This window comes from Cervus elaphus, chromosome 16, assembly GCF_910594005.1.
Source record: "Cervus elaphus chromosome 16, mCerEla1.1, whole genome shotgun sequence".
Lineage (NCBI taxonomy): Eukaryota > Metazoa > Chordata > Mammalia > Artiodactyla > Cervidae > Cervus > Cervus elaphus.
Genome location: NC_057830.1, coordinates 38,986,033 through 39,004,517, shown reverse-complemented (window position 1 = coordinate 39,004,517; position 18,485 = coordinate 38,986,033). Strand labels below are relative to the sequence as shown.

General features: G+C 38.1%; 1 protein-coding gene across 1 annotated transcript in view; it reads left to right on the top strand.

The window, feature by feature from the left end:
• ADAM7 (ADAM metallopeptidase domain 7) overlaps positions 1 to 18,485 on the top strand; it is a 46,220-nt gene that overhangs the window by 24,096 nt on the left and 3,639 nt on the right. Inside the window, exons 13-20 of the mRNA XM_043927887.1 lie at positions 1,213 to 1,302; positions 2,280 to 2,475; positions 3,125 to 3,227; positions 7,838 to 8,024; positions 12,324 to 12,404; positions 13,756 to 13,834; positions 14,754 to 14,859; positions 15,235 to 15,334. Of these exons, the coding sequence (XP_043783822.1) occupies positions 1,213 to 1,302; positions 2,280 to 2,475; positions 3,125 to 3,227; positions 7,838 to 8,024; positions 12,324 to 12,404; positions 13,756 to 13,834; positions 14,754 to 14,859; positions 15,235 to 15,334 (942 nt within the window). The remainder of the gene's footprint in view (positions 1 to 1,212; positions 1,303 to 2,279; positions 2,476 to 3,124; positions 3,228 to 7,837; positions 8,025 to 12,323; positions 12,405 to 13,755; positions 13,835 to 14,753; positions 14,860 to 15,234; positions 15,335 to 18,485) is intronic.

Here is an 18,485-nt window from a genome sequence, read left to right as displayed (position 1 = left end):
TTCTAGTGCGAAGGGCCCATAGGTCTCCTTAAGTCCGATCTCTCTTCCACAGTTGGATTTGTTCTACAAAATCCCACACAGTCAGTTGAGTTTGACTCAGGGCCTTATGAAGCTAGTCTATATCCCTGTTGACCAGTTCACATTATTAGAAAATTTAATTGAGCAGAAACCTTCCAAACGTACACAGATTTATAGCAGTCTCTGGAACATTTAGAATAAGCCTTGCAGGCATATTTTAAATTAACTCTTAATCTGCTTTTCTTCTACATAGAAGCTCTTTCTTTCTAGAGCTCATCATATAGGTATGTGCCCTAGATAACAACTTCTCACATTATCAAGTGCTCATCCATCACCCCGGCATGTTGTTAGAATGTGGACTCTGATTCAGCATGTCTGGAGTAGAACTGAGATCCTATTCCTACGAACCTACAACATTGTGCTGATGCTGGAAGTCCAAGGACATTTTTAATAGCTATGCTGTAGACATTGCACAATTCAAAAAAAGTGTAGTAAGATGGCCACAAAGAGACTCCATGATCAGAGTGGAGACTGTGACAGGTCCAGAGGTTACGGCTTCTAGTTTTCAAATGTCTAGGTTAAATATGAAGAGAACCTTAACTTCGGAAACTGATGCTTTTGCCCATGTGCATTGTTTGGAGTATTGCTACAGTTTCATTCTAACACTTGAAATACCTTACCTCGGGGCTCCTAATCCAGGCCATGGACCAGTTTGTAGCCTGTTAGGAACCGGTCTGCACATCAGCAGGTGAGCAGTGAGAGAGTGAGCAAAGCTTCATTTGTATTTACAGCCACTCCCATTGTTCACATCACCACCTGAGCTCCGCCTCCCATCTTATCATCGGAGGTATAATAAATATAATGCACTTAAATCATCCTGAACCATCCCTCATAATCTCAGTCCATAGAAAAAGTGTCTTCCATGAAACTGGCCCCTGGTGCCAAAAAGGTCACAAACTTTGGGCTTGTGAGAATTCACTAGCTGTGGAGTACTGAACAGCTCCAAAGTAAAAGTCCCAGACACTGGTTGGAAGCAGGAGCCTTTATACACTTATCACCATCAAGGACCATGCATTTAAACTGAACTCTGAAAAATAACTAAGGCTAAGTTCCACAGAAACACAGTAAATGAACTCTTTAAACAGGAGCCAAAGTACAAAGCACTTCTGATCTTGCATTTCTGATGATTGCCAGGACTGCAGTAATCCTTGCTGTGATGCACGCAAATGCATGTTGAAGCCAGGGTTTACTTGTGCTGAAGGAGAATGCTGTGAGTCTTGCCAGGTAAGAGACTCTGCTAGGACTGGGTTTCTCTGTTTTCAGTTTATTAAGTATACACAGAACCAAAGAGTTGTCTGATCACTGAGTGACCTTACATTACCAACCCCAGATTGCAGCCAGATTTGCTGGTACCCAATAGAGCTTCTTCTGAAATGCTCTGACTTTTAAACCCTGATCTGTGCTGTGGTTTGGGAAGTGGAGAAGTGGGTAAGCAGTGCTTAGAATTTTAGAAATGGAGTCATACAACCAACATTATTTTTGGTCCTTTTTTCAATGACTACTAGCCTATTTCACCTTAGCTGAGGGGGGAAATGGCACCCCCTACTTCAGTGAACTTACAGGGAAAATTGTTTTATTGGAATTGGAAGCGATAGTAACTAGTACCTAGAGATAGATCCCTAGGAAGGATGACCAGAAACCCAAATGCCTCTGTTCAAGGGTTCACTGACTCTTCCTTCATGCCACTGGATCATGAACTAAAAAAGGAAAGGAAGTGTGTTTAATTCATCCTCAAATCTTTCCAAAACCCCAGCACAATCAAATGCATATTGAATGACTAAATGAGAGAATACTTCCATGTCATGCCCTCTCTAAATGAAAGTCAACATATATATATAGTCAGGGGTTCCCAGTTTTGTGTGTATGGTGGGCTGGGGGAGAGGGATGAAGGAATGAAGAAGGCAAGATGAGAAGAACACAAGCTCATTTCCCCATTTTATAACCATTCCAACTCTGCCCCACCGCTGTTCCAAATCCAAATTTCAATACCACCAGCCTGTCATTCCTAAAATTATATACAAGCCAATAAAGATAGTAATTCTCAGTGGAAAGGAGAAGGAAATCATGATCTCATGACCCATCCTTAAAACTTCTTTTAGTTAAATTAAATGGGTCAACCTACTTACTTCCTCCTACTCACTGACCCTTCCTTGCCTGCCTAAGGATGCCCAAGAATCAATCTCTTCATTTTTCTTCCACAGCTGAAAAAAGCAGGGTCTATATGCAGACCAGCAAAAACTGAATGTGATTTTCCTGAGAGGTGCACTGGTCACTCTTCAGGGTGTCCTAAGGACCAATTCCAAGTAAATGGATTTCCTTGCAAGAACGCAAAAGGCTACTGCTTCATGGGGAGCTGTCCCACCCGGGATGATCAGTGCTCTGAATTGTTTGATCATGGTAAGAGACAGTGGCAGTGAATGATGGGTAAAGATAATAGCGCTGTTTCTCTGTTACTGTCCTTTAGGAATTTGGGGGGCAAGATTGGAGATAATGTCATTTATGGCAGATATGACCTGGCACCTTTCTAAATAATACCTTTAATATTCATTGATTTTACCTCTAATATTAATTGACTGGCTTCCCAGGTGGCTCAGTGGTAAAGAAGCCACCTGTCAATGCAGGAGATGTAGGAGACACACGTTAAATCCCTGGGTTGGGAAGATCCCCTGCAGTAGGAAATGACAACCCACTCCAGTATTCTTGCCTAGAGAATCCCATGGACAGAGGATCCTGGCGGGCTATTGTCCATGGAGTCGCAAAGTGTCAGACACAATTGAGCAACTAAGAACGCACACACACACACATTAGTTGACTATCTAAGTATGTGGGTTAAGGTTTGTTTGTTTCTTTTTTATATCCATATTACTTCCTAAAATATCCTCCTGAGGCAATAAGATAGTTTTAAAATTATTTATGCCTCCCATTCTGTTTCACTACTATGTAAGTGACAATGAAATTTCAATGACATTAGAAAAGTAAGGAATTTATGATTTGTCACAATCATGTTGTCATTGTTTTACTTTTATCATACTGCTTTGGATCCCAGAAGCGAAAGCCAGTTCTGATATTTGCTACAAGATGAATACAATTGGAAATAAATTTGGATACTGCAAAAACAAGGGACGCATATTAATTCCTTGTGAAGAAAAGTAAGTACCTTGTAAAGAAAAGCATGTGCCCTCTCAAAGCATTTTGCAAAATCAGAACAGCTTTTACACTGACAGCCAACAGTCTCTCTTTTTCACTCAGGAGATTAGGAAGAGAGCGCTTCCCTGGTGGCTTAAGTAGTAAAGAATCTGCAAGCAATGCAGGTGTCCTGGGTTTGATCTCTGGGTCAGAAAGATCCTGTGGAGTAGGGATGGCGACCTACTCCAGAATTATTGCCTGGAGAATGCCATGGACAGAGGAGACTGGTGGGCTACAGTCCATGGGGTGGCAAAGAGTTGGACATGACTGAGTGACTAATATATTTGATTTTTAGAAAGAAAGGGGAGCAAGAAGGGAGAGACCACACATCCCTGATGGAATTAACTGGTTTTTATGTTCTGTATTTTGTAACTGAAAATCATGGAATGCAGGGAAGGATGGGAAGATTTACGATTCCTAGGAAGAAAAGGAGGGGAAGAAACTACAAAAAAGAGAGAGAGATAGAAGGAAAGAGAAAGAGGGGGAAATAGGTAGAAAAGGGGGAAAGAGAAAGAGAGAAGGAAAGTCATCAGAAGAAAGAATGATAGATGCTGACATTGAAAACAGGATGGGAGAACTGAATATTAGATCCAATTTCTAAAACACATGTGCTAAACCCATATTCTGGGTTTGTTTATGATGTATGACATGGTTTCTATACTCTCCCAAACAAGATCTGTACTGAATGCAACAATAATAAAAACCTAGAGTCAAGTTCAACTTTGCTTCTAAATATACTTCTAAAAAAGTACACTTAATTTACTTTATTTCCAACTGTTGCCTTATCTGTGAAAAGGGGGTTATGATAATAGCAACTTCATAGATTTTTTTAAATGAGAATCAACTGATGTGCACTATGCAAGAAAGAAAAAAATTTAATGTCCTGATTCAAGTTCAGTCAGTTCGGTTCAGTCACTCAGTCATGTCCCATTATATGCGACCCCATGGGCTGCAGCATGCCAGGCCTCCCTGTCCATTACCATCTCCCAGAGATTACTCAGATTCATGTCCATTGAATCAGTGATGCCATCCAATCATCTCATCCTCTGTCATCCCCTTCTCCTCCTGCCTTTAATCTTTTCCAGCATCAGGGTCTTTTCAAATGAGTCAGTTTTTTGCATTAGGTGGCCAAAGTATTGGAGTTTCAGCTTTAGCATCAGTCCTTCCAATGAATATTCAGGACTGATTTCCTTTAGGATGGACTGGTTGGATCTCCTTGCAGTCCAAGGGACTCTCAAGAGTTTTCTCCAACACCACAGTTCAAAAGCATCAATTCTTCACTGCTCAGCTTTCTTTATAGTCCAAATCTCACATCCACACATGACTACTGGAAAAACCATAGCCTTGCCCAGACGGACCTTTATTGACAAAGTAATGTCTCTGCTTTTTAATATGCTGTCTAGGTTGGTCATAACTTTTCTTCCAAGGAGTAAGCATCTTTTAATTTCATAGCTGCAGTTACCATCTGCAGTGATTTTGGAGCCCCAAAAATAAATTCAGCCACTGTTTCCACTGTTTCCCCATCTATTTCCCATGAAGTGATGGGACCAGATTCCATGATCTTTGTTTTCTGAATGTTGAGTTTTAAGCCAACTTTTTCACTCTCATCTTTCACTTTCATCAAGAGGCTCGTTAGTTCTTCTTGGCTTCCTGCCATAAGGGTGGTGTCATCTGCATATCTGAGGTTATTGATATTTCTCCCAGCAATCTTGATTCCAGCCTGTGCTTCATCCAGCCCAGAGTTTCTCATGATGCACTCTACATATAAGTTAAATAAGCAGGGTGACAATATACAGCCTTGACATACTCCTTTCCTGATTTGGAACCAGTCTGTTGTTCCATGTCCAGTTCTGACTATTGCTTCCTGACCTGATCAGGAGGCAGGTCAGGTAATCTGGTATTCCCATCTCTTTAAGAATTTTCCACAGTTTGTTGTGATCCACATAGTCAAAGGCTTTGGCATGGTCAATAAAGAAGTAGATTTTTTCTGGAACTCTCTTGCTTTTTTCATGATCCAACAGATGTTGGCAATTTGATCTCTGGTTCCTCTGCCTTTTCTAAATCCAGCTTGAACATCTGGAAGTTCACAGTTCACGTACTGTTGAAGCCTGGCTTAGAGAATTTTGAGCATTACTTTACTAGCATGTGAGATGAGTGCAACTGTGCAGTAGTTTGAGCATTCTTTGGCATTGCCTTTCTTAGGGATTGGAATGAAAACAGACCTTTTCTAGTCCTGTGGCCACTGCTGAGTTCTCCAAATTTGCTGGCACATTGAGTGTAGCAATTTCAGAGCATCATCTTTTAGATTTGAAATAGCTCAACTGGAATTCCATCATCTTACTAGCTTTGTTCCTAGTGATGCTTCCTAAGGCCCACTTGACTTCGCATTTCAGAATGTCTGGCTCTAGGTGGGTGATCATACCATTCTGATTATCTGGGTCATGGAGATCTTTCTCATATAGTTCTTCTGTGTATTATTGCCACCTCTTCTTAATATTCTTGCCACCTCTTCTGCTTCTGTTAGGTCCGTATCATTTCTGTCCTTTATTGTGCCCATCTTTGCATGAAATGTTCCATTGGTAGCTCTAATTTTCTTGAAGAGATCTCTAGCCTTTCCCATTCTATTGTTTTCCTCTATTTCTTTGCACTGATCACTGAGGAAGGCTTTCTGATCTCTCCTGGCTATTCTTTGGAACTCTGCATTCAAATGGGAATATCTTTCCTTTTCTACTTTGCTTTTCACTTTTCTTCTTTTCTCAGCTATTTGTAAGGCCTCCTCAGACAGCCATTTTGCTTTTTTGCATTTCTTTTTCTTGGGGATGGTCTTTAACCCTGTCTCCTGTACAATGTCATGAACCTCCATCCATAGATCCTCAGGCACTCTTGTCTATCAGATCTAATTCCGTTAATCTATTTGTCACTCCTACTCAATAATCATAAGGGATTTGATTTAGGTCATACCTGAATGGTCTAGTGGTTTTCCCTACTTTCTTCAATTCAAGTCTGAATTTGGCAATAAGGAGTTCATGATCTGAGCCACAGTCAGCTTCCAGTCTGTTTCTGCTGACTGTATAGAGCTTCTCCATCTTTGACTGCAAAGAATATAATCAATCTGATTTCGATATTGACCATCTGATGATGTCCATGTGTAGAGATTACCCTTGTGTTGTTGAAAGAGGGTGTTTGCTATGACCAGTGCATTCTCTTGGCAAAACTCTATTAGCCTTTGCCCTGCTTCATTCCATACTCCAAGGCCAAATTTGCCTGTTACTTCAGGTGTTTCTTGACTTCCTACTTTTGCATTCCAGTCCCCTATAATTAAAAGGACATCTTTTTGGAGTGTTAGTTCTAGAAGGTCTTGTAGGTCGTTATAGAACCATTGAACTTCAGCACTCTTGGTCAGGGCATAGACTTGGATTACTGTGGTATTGAATGGTTTGCCTTGGAAATGAGCAGAGATCATTCTGTCATTTTTGTGATTGCATCCAAGTACTGCATTTCAGACTCTTTTGTTGACTATGATAGCTACTCCATTTCTTCTAAGGGATTCTTGCCCACAGTAGTAAGTATAATGATCATCTGAGTTAAATTCACCCATTCCACTCCATTTTAACTTGCAGATTCCTAAAACGTCACCGTTCACTCTTGCCATCTCCTGTTGGAGAAAGGAACAGTGACCCCACAAGAGACTGACCCAGACTTGCCCGAGAGTGTCCAGGAGTCTCCAGTGGAGGCATGGGTGGGTGGTGGCCTGTTGCAGGGTTGGGGGCACTGAGTGTAGCAGTGCATGCTGGGATCTTTTGAAGGAGGTCGCCATTACCTTCATTACCTCTGCCATTGTTTGGCCCCAGGTAAATAACAGGGAGGCAACACAGCTCCACTGGTCAACAGAAAATTGGATTAAAGATTTACTGAGCATGGCCCCACCCATCAGAACAAGACCCAGTTTCCCCCTCAGTCAGTTTCTCCCACCAGGAAGCTTCCATAAGCCTCTTATCCTTCTCCATCAGAGGGCAGACAGACTGAAAACCACAATCACAGAAAACTAACCAATCTGACCACATGGACCACAGCCTTGTCTAACTCAGTGAAACTATGAGCCATGCCATGTAGGGCCACCCAAGACAGATGAGTCACTGACAAAATGTGGTCCACTGGGAAAGGGACTGGCAAACCACTTCAGTATTCTTACCTTGAAAAACCATGAACAGTATGAAAAGGTAAAAAGATAGGACACTGAAAGATGAACTCCCCAGGTCGGTAGGTGCCCAATATGCCACTGATTCAAGTTATGCTTATCCAAATTACTAATAATATTCTCCTATAAGCTTGAGCTAATATTGCTTTATGAGAATTACCTAGGTGTCATAAAGAAATATAGTCATTTAGTATCTTTGTCTGCTCATCTCAGTTTTCAGGGTCAGGACTTTGTCCAGAGGCTTACCTGGCCTCTCCTGGGCTCTGACAAGCCTAAGTTTAAAAAAAAATAAGCAGGCCACTCCACTGCCAGCCTAGTTTCTAGCAGTCCTATTTCTTGTCCCAAGTGTGAGCCAATATTCTTGCTTCCCTTCAGAGATATCAAATGCGGAAAGATATTTTGCACAGGTGGGCATCACTCTTTTGTCCTTGGAGAAGAGAAGATCTACCACCTTAAGAAGCATCTGAAACAGAATACCAGTGAATGCAAAACCTTCTATTTGTACCATGAATCTAAGGATTTTGGCCTGGTTGCACCTGGCACAAAATGTGGCGATGGAATGGTAAGATGAATGCCCTTTGTTTTATTAGAACTTCTTGTTCAGTCACTTAAAACTTCACTGGATCCCATAATTGGCCCCAGAGGGCCTATCTTTGGGAACACAGAAAAAAAGTCTGCAACATTTTTTAAATAAGCAGCGTAGCAACAACACTATTCGTTTTAATAAATAAATATTCATTTTAATATTTTTATACCAATTATGTAAATGTTACAAATGTGCTTAATTAGTGTCTTACAGTAGATGCTTAATGAAATTATAGACTTAATGTTTGAATTTAATTGCCTATGAAGTAGCCATACAGTCTTCATTTATTTTACTCATTCAGATGTATTTACTGGGCATGTACTACAATGCCAGTATCTGTGCAGGACACAGGTGATGTAAAGATGTGTGTACTTGAGAATTTCTTAGATTAACTCAAGTGCATCATTACAATTCAACTCAGTTGCTTTCATTGTGATGTGATCAATGTGTATGAGTCCAAAGGAAGTGACTGACTTTTCTTAGAGAACATGGAATGGCATCTCTTGATGCCATTGAATGAGAGACATTTCAGCTTCAACTTTATGAACATTTTCAACATACAGAAGAAGAGAAAAGACATGTTTCTGTGTTTTAACGAACTTTTATTGGAGTATAGTTGCTTTATAACGTTGTATTAGCTTCTACTGTACAGTAAAATGAATCAGCTGTACATTTACATACATCCCCTCTCTTTTGGATTTCCTTCCCATTGATATCACCACAGGGCACTGAAAGCAGAGTTCCCCTTACTGACAGCGGGCTCTCATCAGGTATCTATTTTATATAGTGTATCAATATTGCATACATGTCAATCCCAATCTCCCAGTTCATTCCACTCCCTCCTTTCCCCCTTGGTGTCCATGTGTTTGATCTCTACATCTGTGTCTTCTGCTTTGCAAATAAGATCATTTTTCTCAATTCTACATATATGCATTAATATATATTTGTTTTCCTTTTTCTGACTTCACTCTGTATGGCAGACCCCAGGTCTATCCACATCTCTACAAATGACCCAATTTTGTTCCTGTTAAATATTATTCTGAATAATATCCCATTGTATATATGTGTCACATCTTCTTATCCATTCTTATGTCGGTGAACATTCAGGTTGCTTCCATGTCCTGGTTATTGTAAATAGTGCTTCAATAAATATTGGGGTGCATGCGTCTTTTTGAAGTATGGTTTTCGCTGTGTATATACCCAGTAGTAGGATTGCTGGACCACATGGTAGCTCTATTTTTAGTTTTTTATAGAATCTACATACAGTTCTCTGTAGTAACTGTATCAATTTACATTCCCATCAATAGTGCAAGAAGGTTCCCTTTTCTCCACACCCTCTTCAGTATTTATTGCTTGTGTATATTTTGATAATGGTCATTCTGACTGGTGTGAGGTGATAGATCATTGTAATTTTGATTTGCATTTCTCTGATAATTAGTGATGATGAGCATATTTTCATGTGTATGTTGGTCATCTGTATGTCCTCTTTGGAAAAATGTCTGTTTAGGTCTTCTGCTCTTTTTTTATTGGATGCTTGTTTTTTGATATTTGAGTAGCGTGAGTTGTTGATATATTTTGAATATTGATCCCTTGTCCATTGCTTCATTTGCAAATATTTTCTCCTATTCTGAGGGTTGTCTTTTCATCTTGTTCATGGTTTGAGAAAATGCTTTTTTAAAAAGACATACCTACATAATATACAAAGGTACAAAGTATAACATATGGCATATCCAGGTAACTGACAGCATTAGTGTGATTGGAGTTCCAGGTGAAATGGTAGGAAACTAAGTTGAACAGGTAAAATGAAGCTAAGTTTGGGAAGGTTTTACCACTCTTAGGTGAAGACTTGAGAATGTATACTAAAAACAATAGCCAGCACATCATGGTTTATAAGCACAAGAGTATTTGAAAAATAGAATACCGTATTAAAATCAGCAACTTTGAAACTGAAAAGTATCTATGACATGGCTCCCCTTCTCTACACCACCACCCACAAACATTACAGTATCATTCATATAATGAGACAGAAAATTAATTGGAAAGTAAAAATTCAGCATATAAAAAAGGAATCAGAAGTTAATAATTTCATAGAGACCTATATTTCATATTTCAAGTGTATAATTTTAACTATAGAGGGACAGAGGAGCCTGGCAGGCTACAGTGCATGGGTCGCAGAGTCGGACACAACTGAGCTACACACCTCATGAAAATGACTAAATAAATATAAAAATGGTGAAGAGTTAACAGTTATGAAAATTTGTTTGTGTACCAACCGCCATCTAGAAAGGTCAAGAGTTTTCAATAACAGAGTGTATGAGGCATCAGTTTAAAGAAAATACCAAATAGTTTTCTGTTCACTTCAGGTAGGGAAAATCAGCCAGAGGTATCAAGCAAAAGTATGAGGTCCCCTTCGTAGAGTGACTGGGATTCAGCAGAGAGGCTGAAAGGGGAGCAGTTGTTAAGGAGTGTTTGGTGATGGTGCAAACACACTGTGAGCAGGTACCACCACCACACTTAGGACCTAAATCCATCAAGAGGAATCTCAGCACAGAAGTGCACCACTTTTGATAGTGGCAGTTCGTGAACCAGTTCCTCATAAGGGAATCCATGCATAGCAAACGCTAGTCTATAGAGTTATCACAAAGACACTACTTATAGAACTTGTCATTTTCATATTTACACTGAGCTACTATTTTTTTAGACATGAGGAACTTCAAATGCCTTAAAAGCATTCTAGTTTCTCTTAGTAGTTATTCCTTCTGGGTCAGTTTCATTTGGCATAGGAAAATAGGGCAAACATATGCCATTACACCTAGGTGCCCTTTTCCTTAGTTATACTAGGAACTTACAACATAGATAAGAAAAAAAAAGATGAAAAATAAAAGAGAAGAGAAAGTAAGAGAGAAATAAGACTGCAGAGAGAATAAGAGTAGAGAAAAGAGGAAATTCGTTGGTTCGTTCTCTCACACAGAATTGCTCAAAATTGGTCTCTGTAGCTATCTCTTTAGTAAACATTCAAAATTGCAAAATAAAAGTAAGAAACATCTCAGTATTTTCCTTTGGTAGAACCTGAAATACTTGAAAAGAGGTCAGCATGGGTTTTAAAACAAAGTTTCTCAGTGTTTAATCATGTATATAGAAAACCCATTCTGTAAACATAAGGAAAGAAGACTAAAAAACATACATGAAAGAAACCAGGATGGTGAACAAAGGAGACAGTCTGAGAAATCAAAGATGACAGTTTCCGTGAAAGTGATACATTTTTAGAAAGAGGAAAAACCTTTAGAAATAAATTAAATTTATATTTTAATGGATATATGACGTGATATAACATTATATAGCAACATAGAAGAAACATAACATATATGTTACATATAACATATAATAAACATAACATTATAAAGCAACTATGTGCCACTAAAAATTAATTTAAAAAGTAAAACATGCTATTATTCTTAAAAAGGGTACTAAATTTATAAAAATGATACAATTTGCAATCCAGAAGCACTGCCTTCAGAGTACAAAATGAATCATGATTGCTTTTATGCAATTTATGCAGTAAGCCATGGAATCAAAACTATAAAAAATCAGTAAATTGAAAGCTACTCTTCTTAAAAAAGAAAACTAAGATGAAATTTCTAAAAAGAAAAGAAAGTGAATTAAAGTAAGAAATGCAGTTCTAAGAAATCTGATACAGAGTTAATAGGAATTCTAGATAAAGAAACTGTTTAGTCCCTTAATCGTGTTTGACTCTTTGCAAATAAATGAGCTAAGATAAGCCATGTAATAACCTAGAGCAACAAAACAGTAATTTGGTCATAAAACTTACCCCCCCAAAAGCATAATTTAAAAGAAAATTGATACGTATAAATCATAATAATAAGATTAATGGATATTGACAAAATGCCCAGCTAGCAACTATGATATAACAAACATGGATCCTTATCAAATTAGAAGAAAATGTGGTAGAAATAATAGAAGAAATTGCTGCAATTACAATGGTAGAATCATTGATAGGTTAACATTTGAAGAAGTCATGAGGACATAGACATTATCATGATTAATTATCATAATTATTTATTATCATAATTAATTATCATGATTAATTGTATATAACAATATTTGACTGTACAGTGCATTTTTTTCAAATACCCACTTAACATTTATAGAAGATTTCCTCTTCCACAGAAGACTCTATATGTGGTTTTTCATTAGGACAAATGATGCAAATTCTGAGTGAGTAATTCTAATTGATCTTGGTGACTTCATTTCTAGGTGTGCAGCAGTGGTGAATGTGTGACTATTGAAAAGGCCTACAATTCAACTGATTGCTCTGCTCAGTGCAATGAAAATTCTGTAAGGTTTGACTCCTTTTTAAATTGACGTCTTACCAGTCACTTGTTTGCATAAGACTTCATTCCCGAGCCTGTGTATAAGTACAGGTGCACCCATGAGTGTGTGTGTATATATGTATATATGTATGCATGGTGATTTTTAAATCAAATATGCATTTGGGATCCATATTTTTTCATGCATTTATAATACTGAACCAAAGAGCCAAACCAAGTGTTATACATAGATAATGCCAATATTGCAAGTATATGTCCTGTCATTGGACTGGTAATCTAGAAACCAAGTAATTTATGTATGTATGAAGTTTAAACCAAAAGTTTAAAGTTGGGTCTATTGGGACTTCCTTGGCAGACCATGGTTAAGACTTTAAGACTTCACCTTCCAACACAAGAGATGCAGGTTCAATCCCTCATCAGGGAACTGAGATCCCACATGCCTCTTGGCCCAAAACCCAAAGCATAAAACAGAAGCAATATTGTAACAAATTCAATAAAGACTTTAAAAATGATCTACTTCCAAAAGAATCTTTTAAAAAAGTTGCATCTATCATCATTTCTCTTACAGTTAAATTATACCAGTATTGACGTTAGCCCAAAGCTTTTGAGAAAAACAAACAAGCAACAAACAAAAAAGCAACAACAAATTTCTCACTCATTTTGACACTGTTCAATACTAGCAGTATCTAGCAGTTTGCTTTTGTGGGTAACATTTTTCCTAAGCCAAATTAATCAGTAACACTTGTATAGAGTTGTACTCTTTCAAGAGTTTTATGTATATATTAAATTGTAAAAGTTTCATAATCACGTTAAAAGATAAGTACTATTCCTATGCCCTCTTTTAGAGATGGTGAAGCAATCACACTGATATTCTATGAAAGGAAAAGCTGAGCTTTCGGTATAGAAACAGTGTATGTCCTTAACCATTACACAATGCTTTTTGATGAAGTAGACATTTATGCCACTGCTTTTTTTTTTTTTTCACATTAATGTTATCTCACTAAATCTAGTTGAAGTCTTCTCTTTGGCTATGATATGCCCAACTTTAGCAAGAGCTGTTCATTCAATAAGATTGATGGCTTCTGGAAAGATAAGCCAAACCATCTGGTTCATTCAGTTTCAGATTTGTCAGAATCCTTCTCTTGCTCCAAGACCATCTTCAAAGATAGCTGCTCCTTGTATTTTATTGCCTTATTTTTCCCAACCTTGATTTTGGATTCGTTAATTAATCAGTAAAAAGTTCATGAGTGTGTGCGTGTATGTATTTTGGGTGTGTGTGAATGCTAAGCTGAATGAGGTGGAAAACACAAGTTTTATGTCAGTCATGTGATGAATTATTTGATTGATGGCTCTTCCAGGTGGATGATGGTGACCTTGAGTGTCAGTGCGAGGGAATTCAGGCATCTGCGGAATGGGAGGAAACCTTAAATGTTACCAGTGAGCATCCCGGAATAACATACTATCTTAGAACGTCCTGGTGGTCCTCTGGCTAAGACTCTGTGCTTCCACTGAAAGGGGCATAGATAGGTTTGATCCTTCCCTGATCCTTGGTCAGGGAAGTTCTGCATTCTGTGAACTGTGGCCAAAAAATAAATAAATAATAATCATTTAAAAATATATAGGGGCTTGCCTAGTGGCTCAGTGGTAAAGATTTCGCCTGCCAATGCAGGAGACATGGGTTTGATCCCTGGGTTGGGAAGATCCCCTGGGGTAGGAAATGGCAACTGACTCCAGTATTTTTGCCTGGGAAATCCAGAGGAGCCTGGCAGGCTACAGTCCATGGGGTCACAAAGGGTCGGACACGACTTAGCAACTGAACAATAAAACAACAAAGTATATATACATAATATCTTGCATATATCAGAAACCTCACCAGTGAGAATACTTTCTGCTTTATATGACAAGTCCACTACACATGTGTTGTATTTCTGTATGGATTTGTATGATATTTTTCTTATTGTTAATGTTTAAATACCCAAGTTTGAATTTACTACAATTAATCTGAAATGAATGTATCTTCTTCCAGTTAAATGTGGATTAGTTCCTCCAAGAATCCTTAACCCAGTAAGGCCTTTTCTATAGTCAGTTAATCACTGATAATCCAAATTTTCCCACTAACTGGGATTCTCTTAAACATAATGGAATCTTGGGTGGCGTGTCCATTGCTAATACAGATAATAATTTGTACAATGTTCTGGTCTTTGACTTTATTAAAAAAAAAAAAAAACAGAGGAGGGTAGAATTAAAGTCCTTCAAGGAAGACAGAAACATAATTGTAACTTCTCAGTTAAATGTTAAGATTCCATGGTTCCAAGGTTGATGTCTTGGCTGAAGCTCATGTGTTTTAATGTTACAGATATCTCCATCCTGGTGGTTGTGCTTGTCCTGGTTATTTTTGGTGTTGTGGTTGTCATATTACTAATTCGTTACAAAAAATGTATTACACTGAAGCAAGTTCAAAGGTAGGTCTGTAATCTTTATGTGTTGAAGGGGACCATTACCTAGACAATATAAACTTTGTAGCCACAAAGATTATTTGGTGGGAAGAAGGTATAAGCCTCTTACTGAAGACCAAGTAAAAGTGTAACAAGTTGAGCTTTTACACACTTCATTCTCATTCAAATGTTAGCCCCATGGTTCCCAAACTTCACTGCACATTGGAATTACAAGGTTTTTTTTTTTTTAACACTAAATTTGGTTCCTCCTTCAGATTTAATTGTTATAGAGTGTCACATGAGTATCAATCAGTCTTTTAAAAATCTTCTAGATGATTTACTATTAACCACAGGCTTCTCCCATACTATAGCTGGTATCAATATTCAATTCCTTCTTGACAGCCCACCTCGAGAAAGCCTAGGAGTGGAGAATAAAGGATACTTTGGTGGTGAGCAGCAGACAAGGAATGAGCCCATCTTATCTGATATTCATCCTCTACATGTAAGAAAAAATTGATTGCAGCAGTTTTAATCAATTGCAAAAGTAGCTGTATGTATGTTTGAAGTGAACTATCCCTAAGCTAAGTGAAGTGGGAAATGTAGAAGAATAGTCTAACATGATTCCACATCAATGACCTTCTGTTGACATGTAGGGAAGGAAAGAATGGCAGGATTCAAATAAGTCAAGACATTATTTCTGAATAGAATATGTTGGTTAAATAAAATACTAATTTGTGCACAGCTGGAAAATTTTACAAATGTAAACCTCCACAAGTCTTCATAAATCTAAAAGAGTTGGTGTCATACAAAATATGTCCTCAAAATAAAATTCTATTAGAAATCAGTGGCAGAAAAATATTGGGAAAAGCCTTTTTCTCATAAAAATTAAAAATGTACAGTGTATAGTGTTGAGAGATAAATATTCAGGGGTGAAAGTATAATTGTGTGCAAGGAGGAGGTCATTACCTTAAGTTTGGAAAGTGGTTAATTTAGATGGGTAGGAAGTGGGTGGCAGTAATGATGGGAAACTTGAAATTTCTTAATCAGTTTAGTAATTACAAGAGTATTTACCTTAAATGTTTCATTAAGCCACGAATCTGTTTTGTGTATGTTTTTTTATCTGTATTGTATTTTCCCATGAAATGACTAGAAATGAATAAGGATGACAACGCCAATTGTTAGTGGGGATATATAGAGTGAAAACTCTCATAAAAGCTAATGAAAATTTAAACGATACAACCAGTAGGTAAAACTGATTCTATGGCCTAAAACTGATCATACACATTGCCTGTAATCTAGCAATTTCGGTCATACGAATACACCCAACAGAAAGAGGTACACGTGCATATCAGAAAACATCAACAATAATGTTCCAACAGCATTATTTACAAGAAGCAAAAATAAAACAAATATCTAGTAACAAAAAAGGTGAACATTTCACTATGTATTCATACAATGGAACACTACAGACAAGGAAAAATGGACAAACTACTGATGTTTACAACATATTATTGTAGGTGATGTATTACTACCACAAACATACTGTTAGACAACATGTCAAACTCAAAGGCAAACTGTACAATGCAACTTACATAAGTTCGAACTGACAAAACTGATCTATGATGTTAGATGTCAGGGTAGTTGTTATCACAGGGGAGAGTGGATTTTGGGGGGATAGAGGTTGGCAGTAAAGTTCCTTTTTTGATCTTGGTGGGGCTTGGTTACACAGATGTGCTCATTTGTGAAAATTCACCCATCTCAACACTTTTCTATTCATATATTTCTTTGTGTATCTTTTTACTTTAAAGGGAAAGCGTATTAAAATAATACCCATAGAAATTTAAAAAAAAAAAAAATGACAATCCTGGAGAAATCCCAGCAAGTCATGGCTTGTTCAGTACCTTTAACAATAGTTATGATTTCCAATGTATTTGGCTCAGTGGGGAGAAAAAGAGTGTGAGTGCTGATTAAAAAGCTACAAAAGTATCCTTTGAAAAAATTAACCAATGAAGAAAATTTGGTGATAAGATTATACCAATGAAACTGCCCACAAGCGCCTATTTATTGAAGGAAGTATGAACAGATTATTGATAGATGCAAATGCCAATGATAATATAATGGTGTTAGTGTTTTAAATTAGGAATTTTTTTTGGTTAGTGATCTTGCCCCAACTCTCCATTTCCCATAAGTCCTGTGCTTTTTACTGTACAGAATTATAGAACAAGCTCCCACCATACCCTGAGGGACATATGTATGACATTACAGTAGAAAGGCTTTTACTGAACTTCTCTTACTCAGGATTGTAAACTCCTTCTGTGGTAATACGATGTTTATCATTTTTATCCATTCTTACTTTTTATTATGATAATAGTGACCCCAAGAAACAAGTCTTCATTGTCCACTCAGATGAACAGAAAATATTGTGTGGTAATTTTTTAAGCTTACACTGAGATTTTCTGATATGGAAACACAGGATGCCAATGTCAGGGTTAAATAAGAAGCTGTATGTAACTGCACTTAGCCCCGTGTTTGTATATATTTAGCACTTAATGTCTGTTAATTGTCTACTATGCCTCATGCACGGTTGCAGTAACTTTCCCAATTGCATTTTCTTTAAATTAATATGCAAAGCAGTTTCACTCTCAGAGAAGGTAGTCGGGAGAAGGTAGTCTGACCGTTTATTGCTGTTCAGTCACTGTGTCGTGTCTGATTCCTTGCAATGCCATGCACAGCAGCACGTCGGTTTCCTCTGTCCTTCACCAGCCCCTGTTGGTGATAGTCAGTCGTGTCCAACTCTTTGTGATCCCATGGACTGTAGCCCACCAGGGTCCTCTGTCCACGGAATTCTCCAGGCAAGAATACTGGAGTGGATAAGCATTCCCTTCTCCAGGGGATCTTCCCAACCCAGAAATTGAACCAGGGTCTCTGCGTTCCAGGCAGATTCCTTACTATCTGAGCCACCAGGGAAGCCTCTACCTCCCAGAGTTTGCTCAGATTCATGTCCATTGAGTCGGTGATGCTATCTAACCATCTCATCCTCTGACCACATGATCAATGATAAATAGTTACCAGAGGTTCACATAGCACCTGGGGCATATTTGTTGCACTTCTAGAATACAAAATCCCAAAGAGCTATCCAAAATTTTGGTTGAATGGGGGAATTTAGAAGAAGAGCTTAATAAATATTTGAGTGAATTTAGCCATATAGAATAATATGGGGCTTCCCAGGTGTCGTGGTGGTAAAGAATCTTCCTGCCAATGCAAGAAACACAAGAGACACAGGTTTGATCCATGATTCAGGAAGATCCCCAGGAGGAAGAAATGACAACCCACTCCAGTATTCTTGCCTGGAGAATTCCATGGACAGAGAAGCCTGGTGGGCTACAGTCCATGGAGTCACGAAGAGTCAGATATGACTGAGCGACTGAGCACACACATGCACATCGCATGATATGTTGTAAGTGTAGATTTGTACAGGGCAGTCTGAGTCCTTGCGTCTCTTGTTTAGGCTTTTTGTATTATTTGTCATAAAATTATATAAATAATAATGATTCAACTGATGCCTGTTTGATACATTAGTTACCCATCAAAAGGCTAGTTCTTAGCAAAACTGTGGTTTGGGGAAGGATGGTGTTTGGGATCCTTTCTCAGTT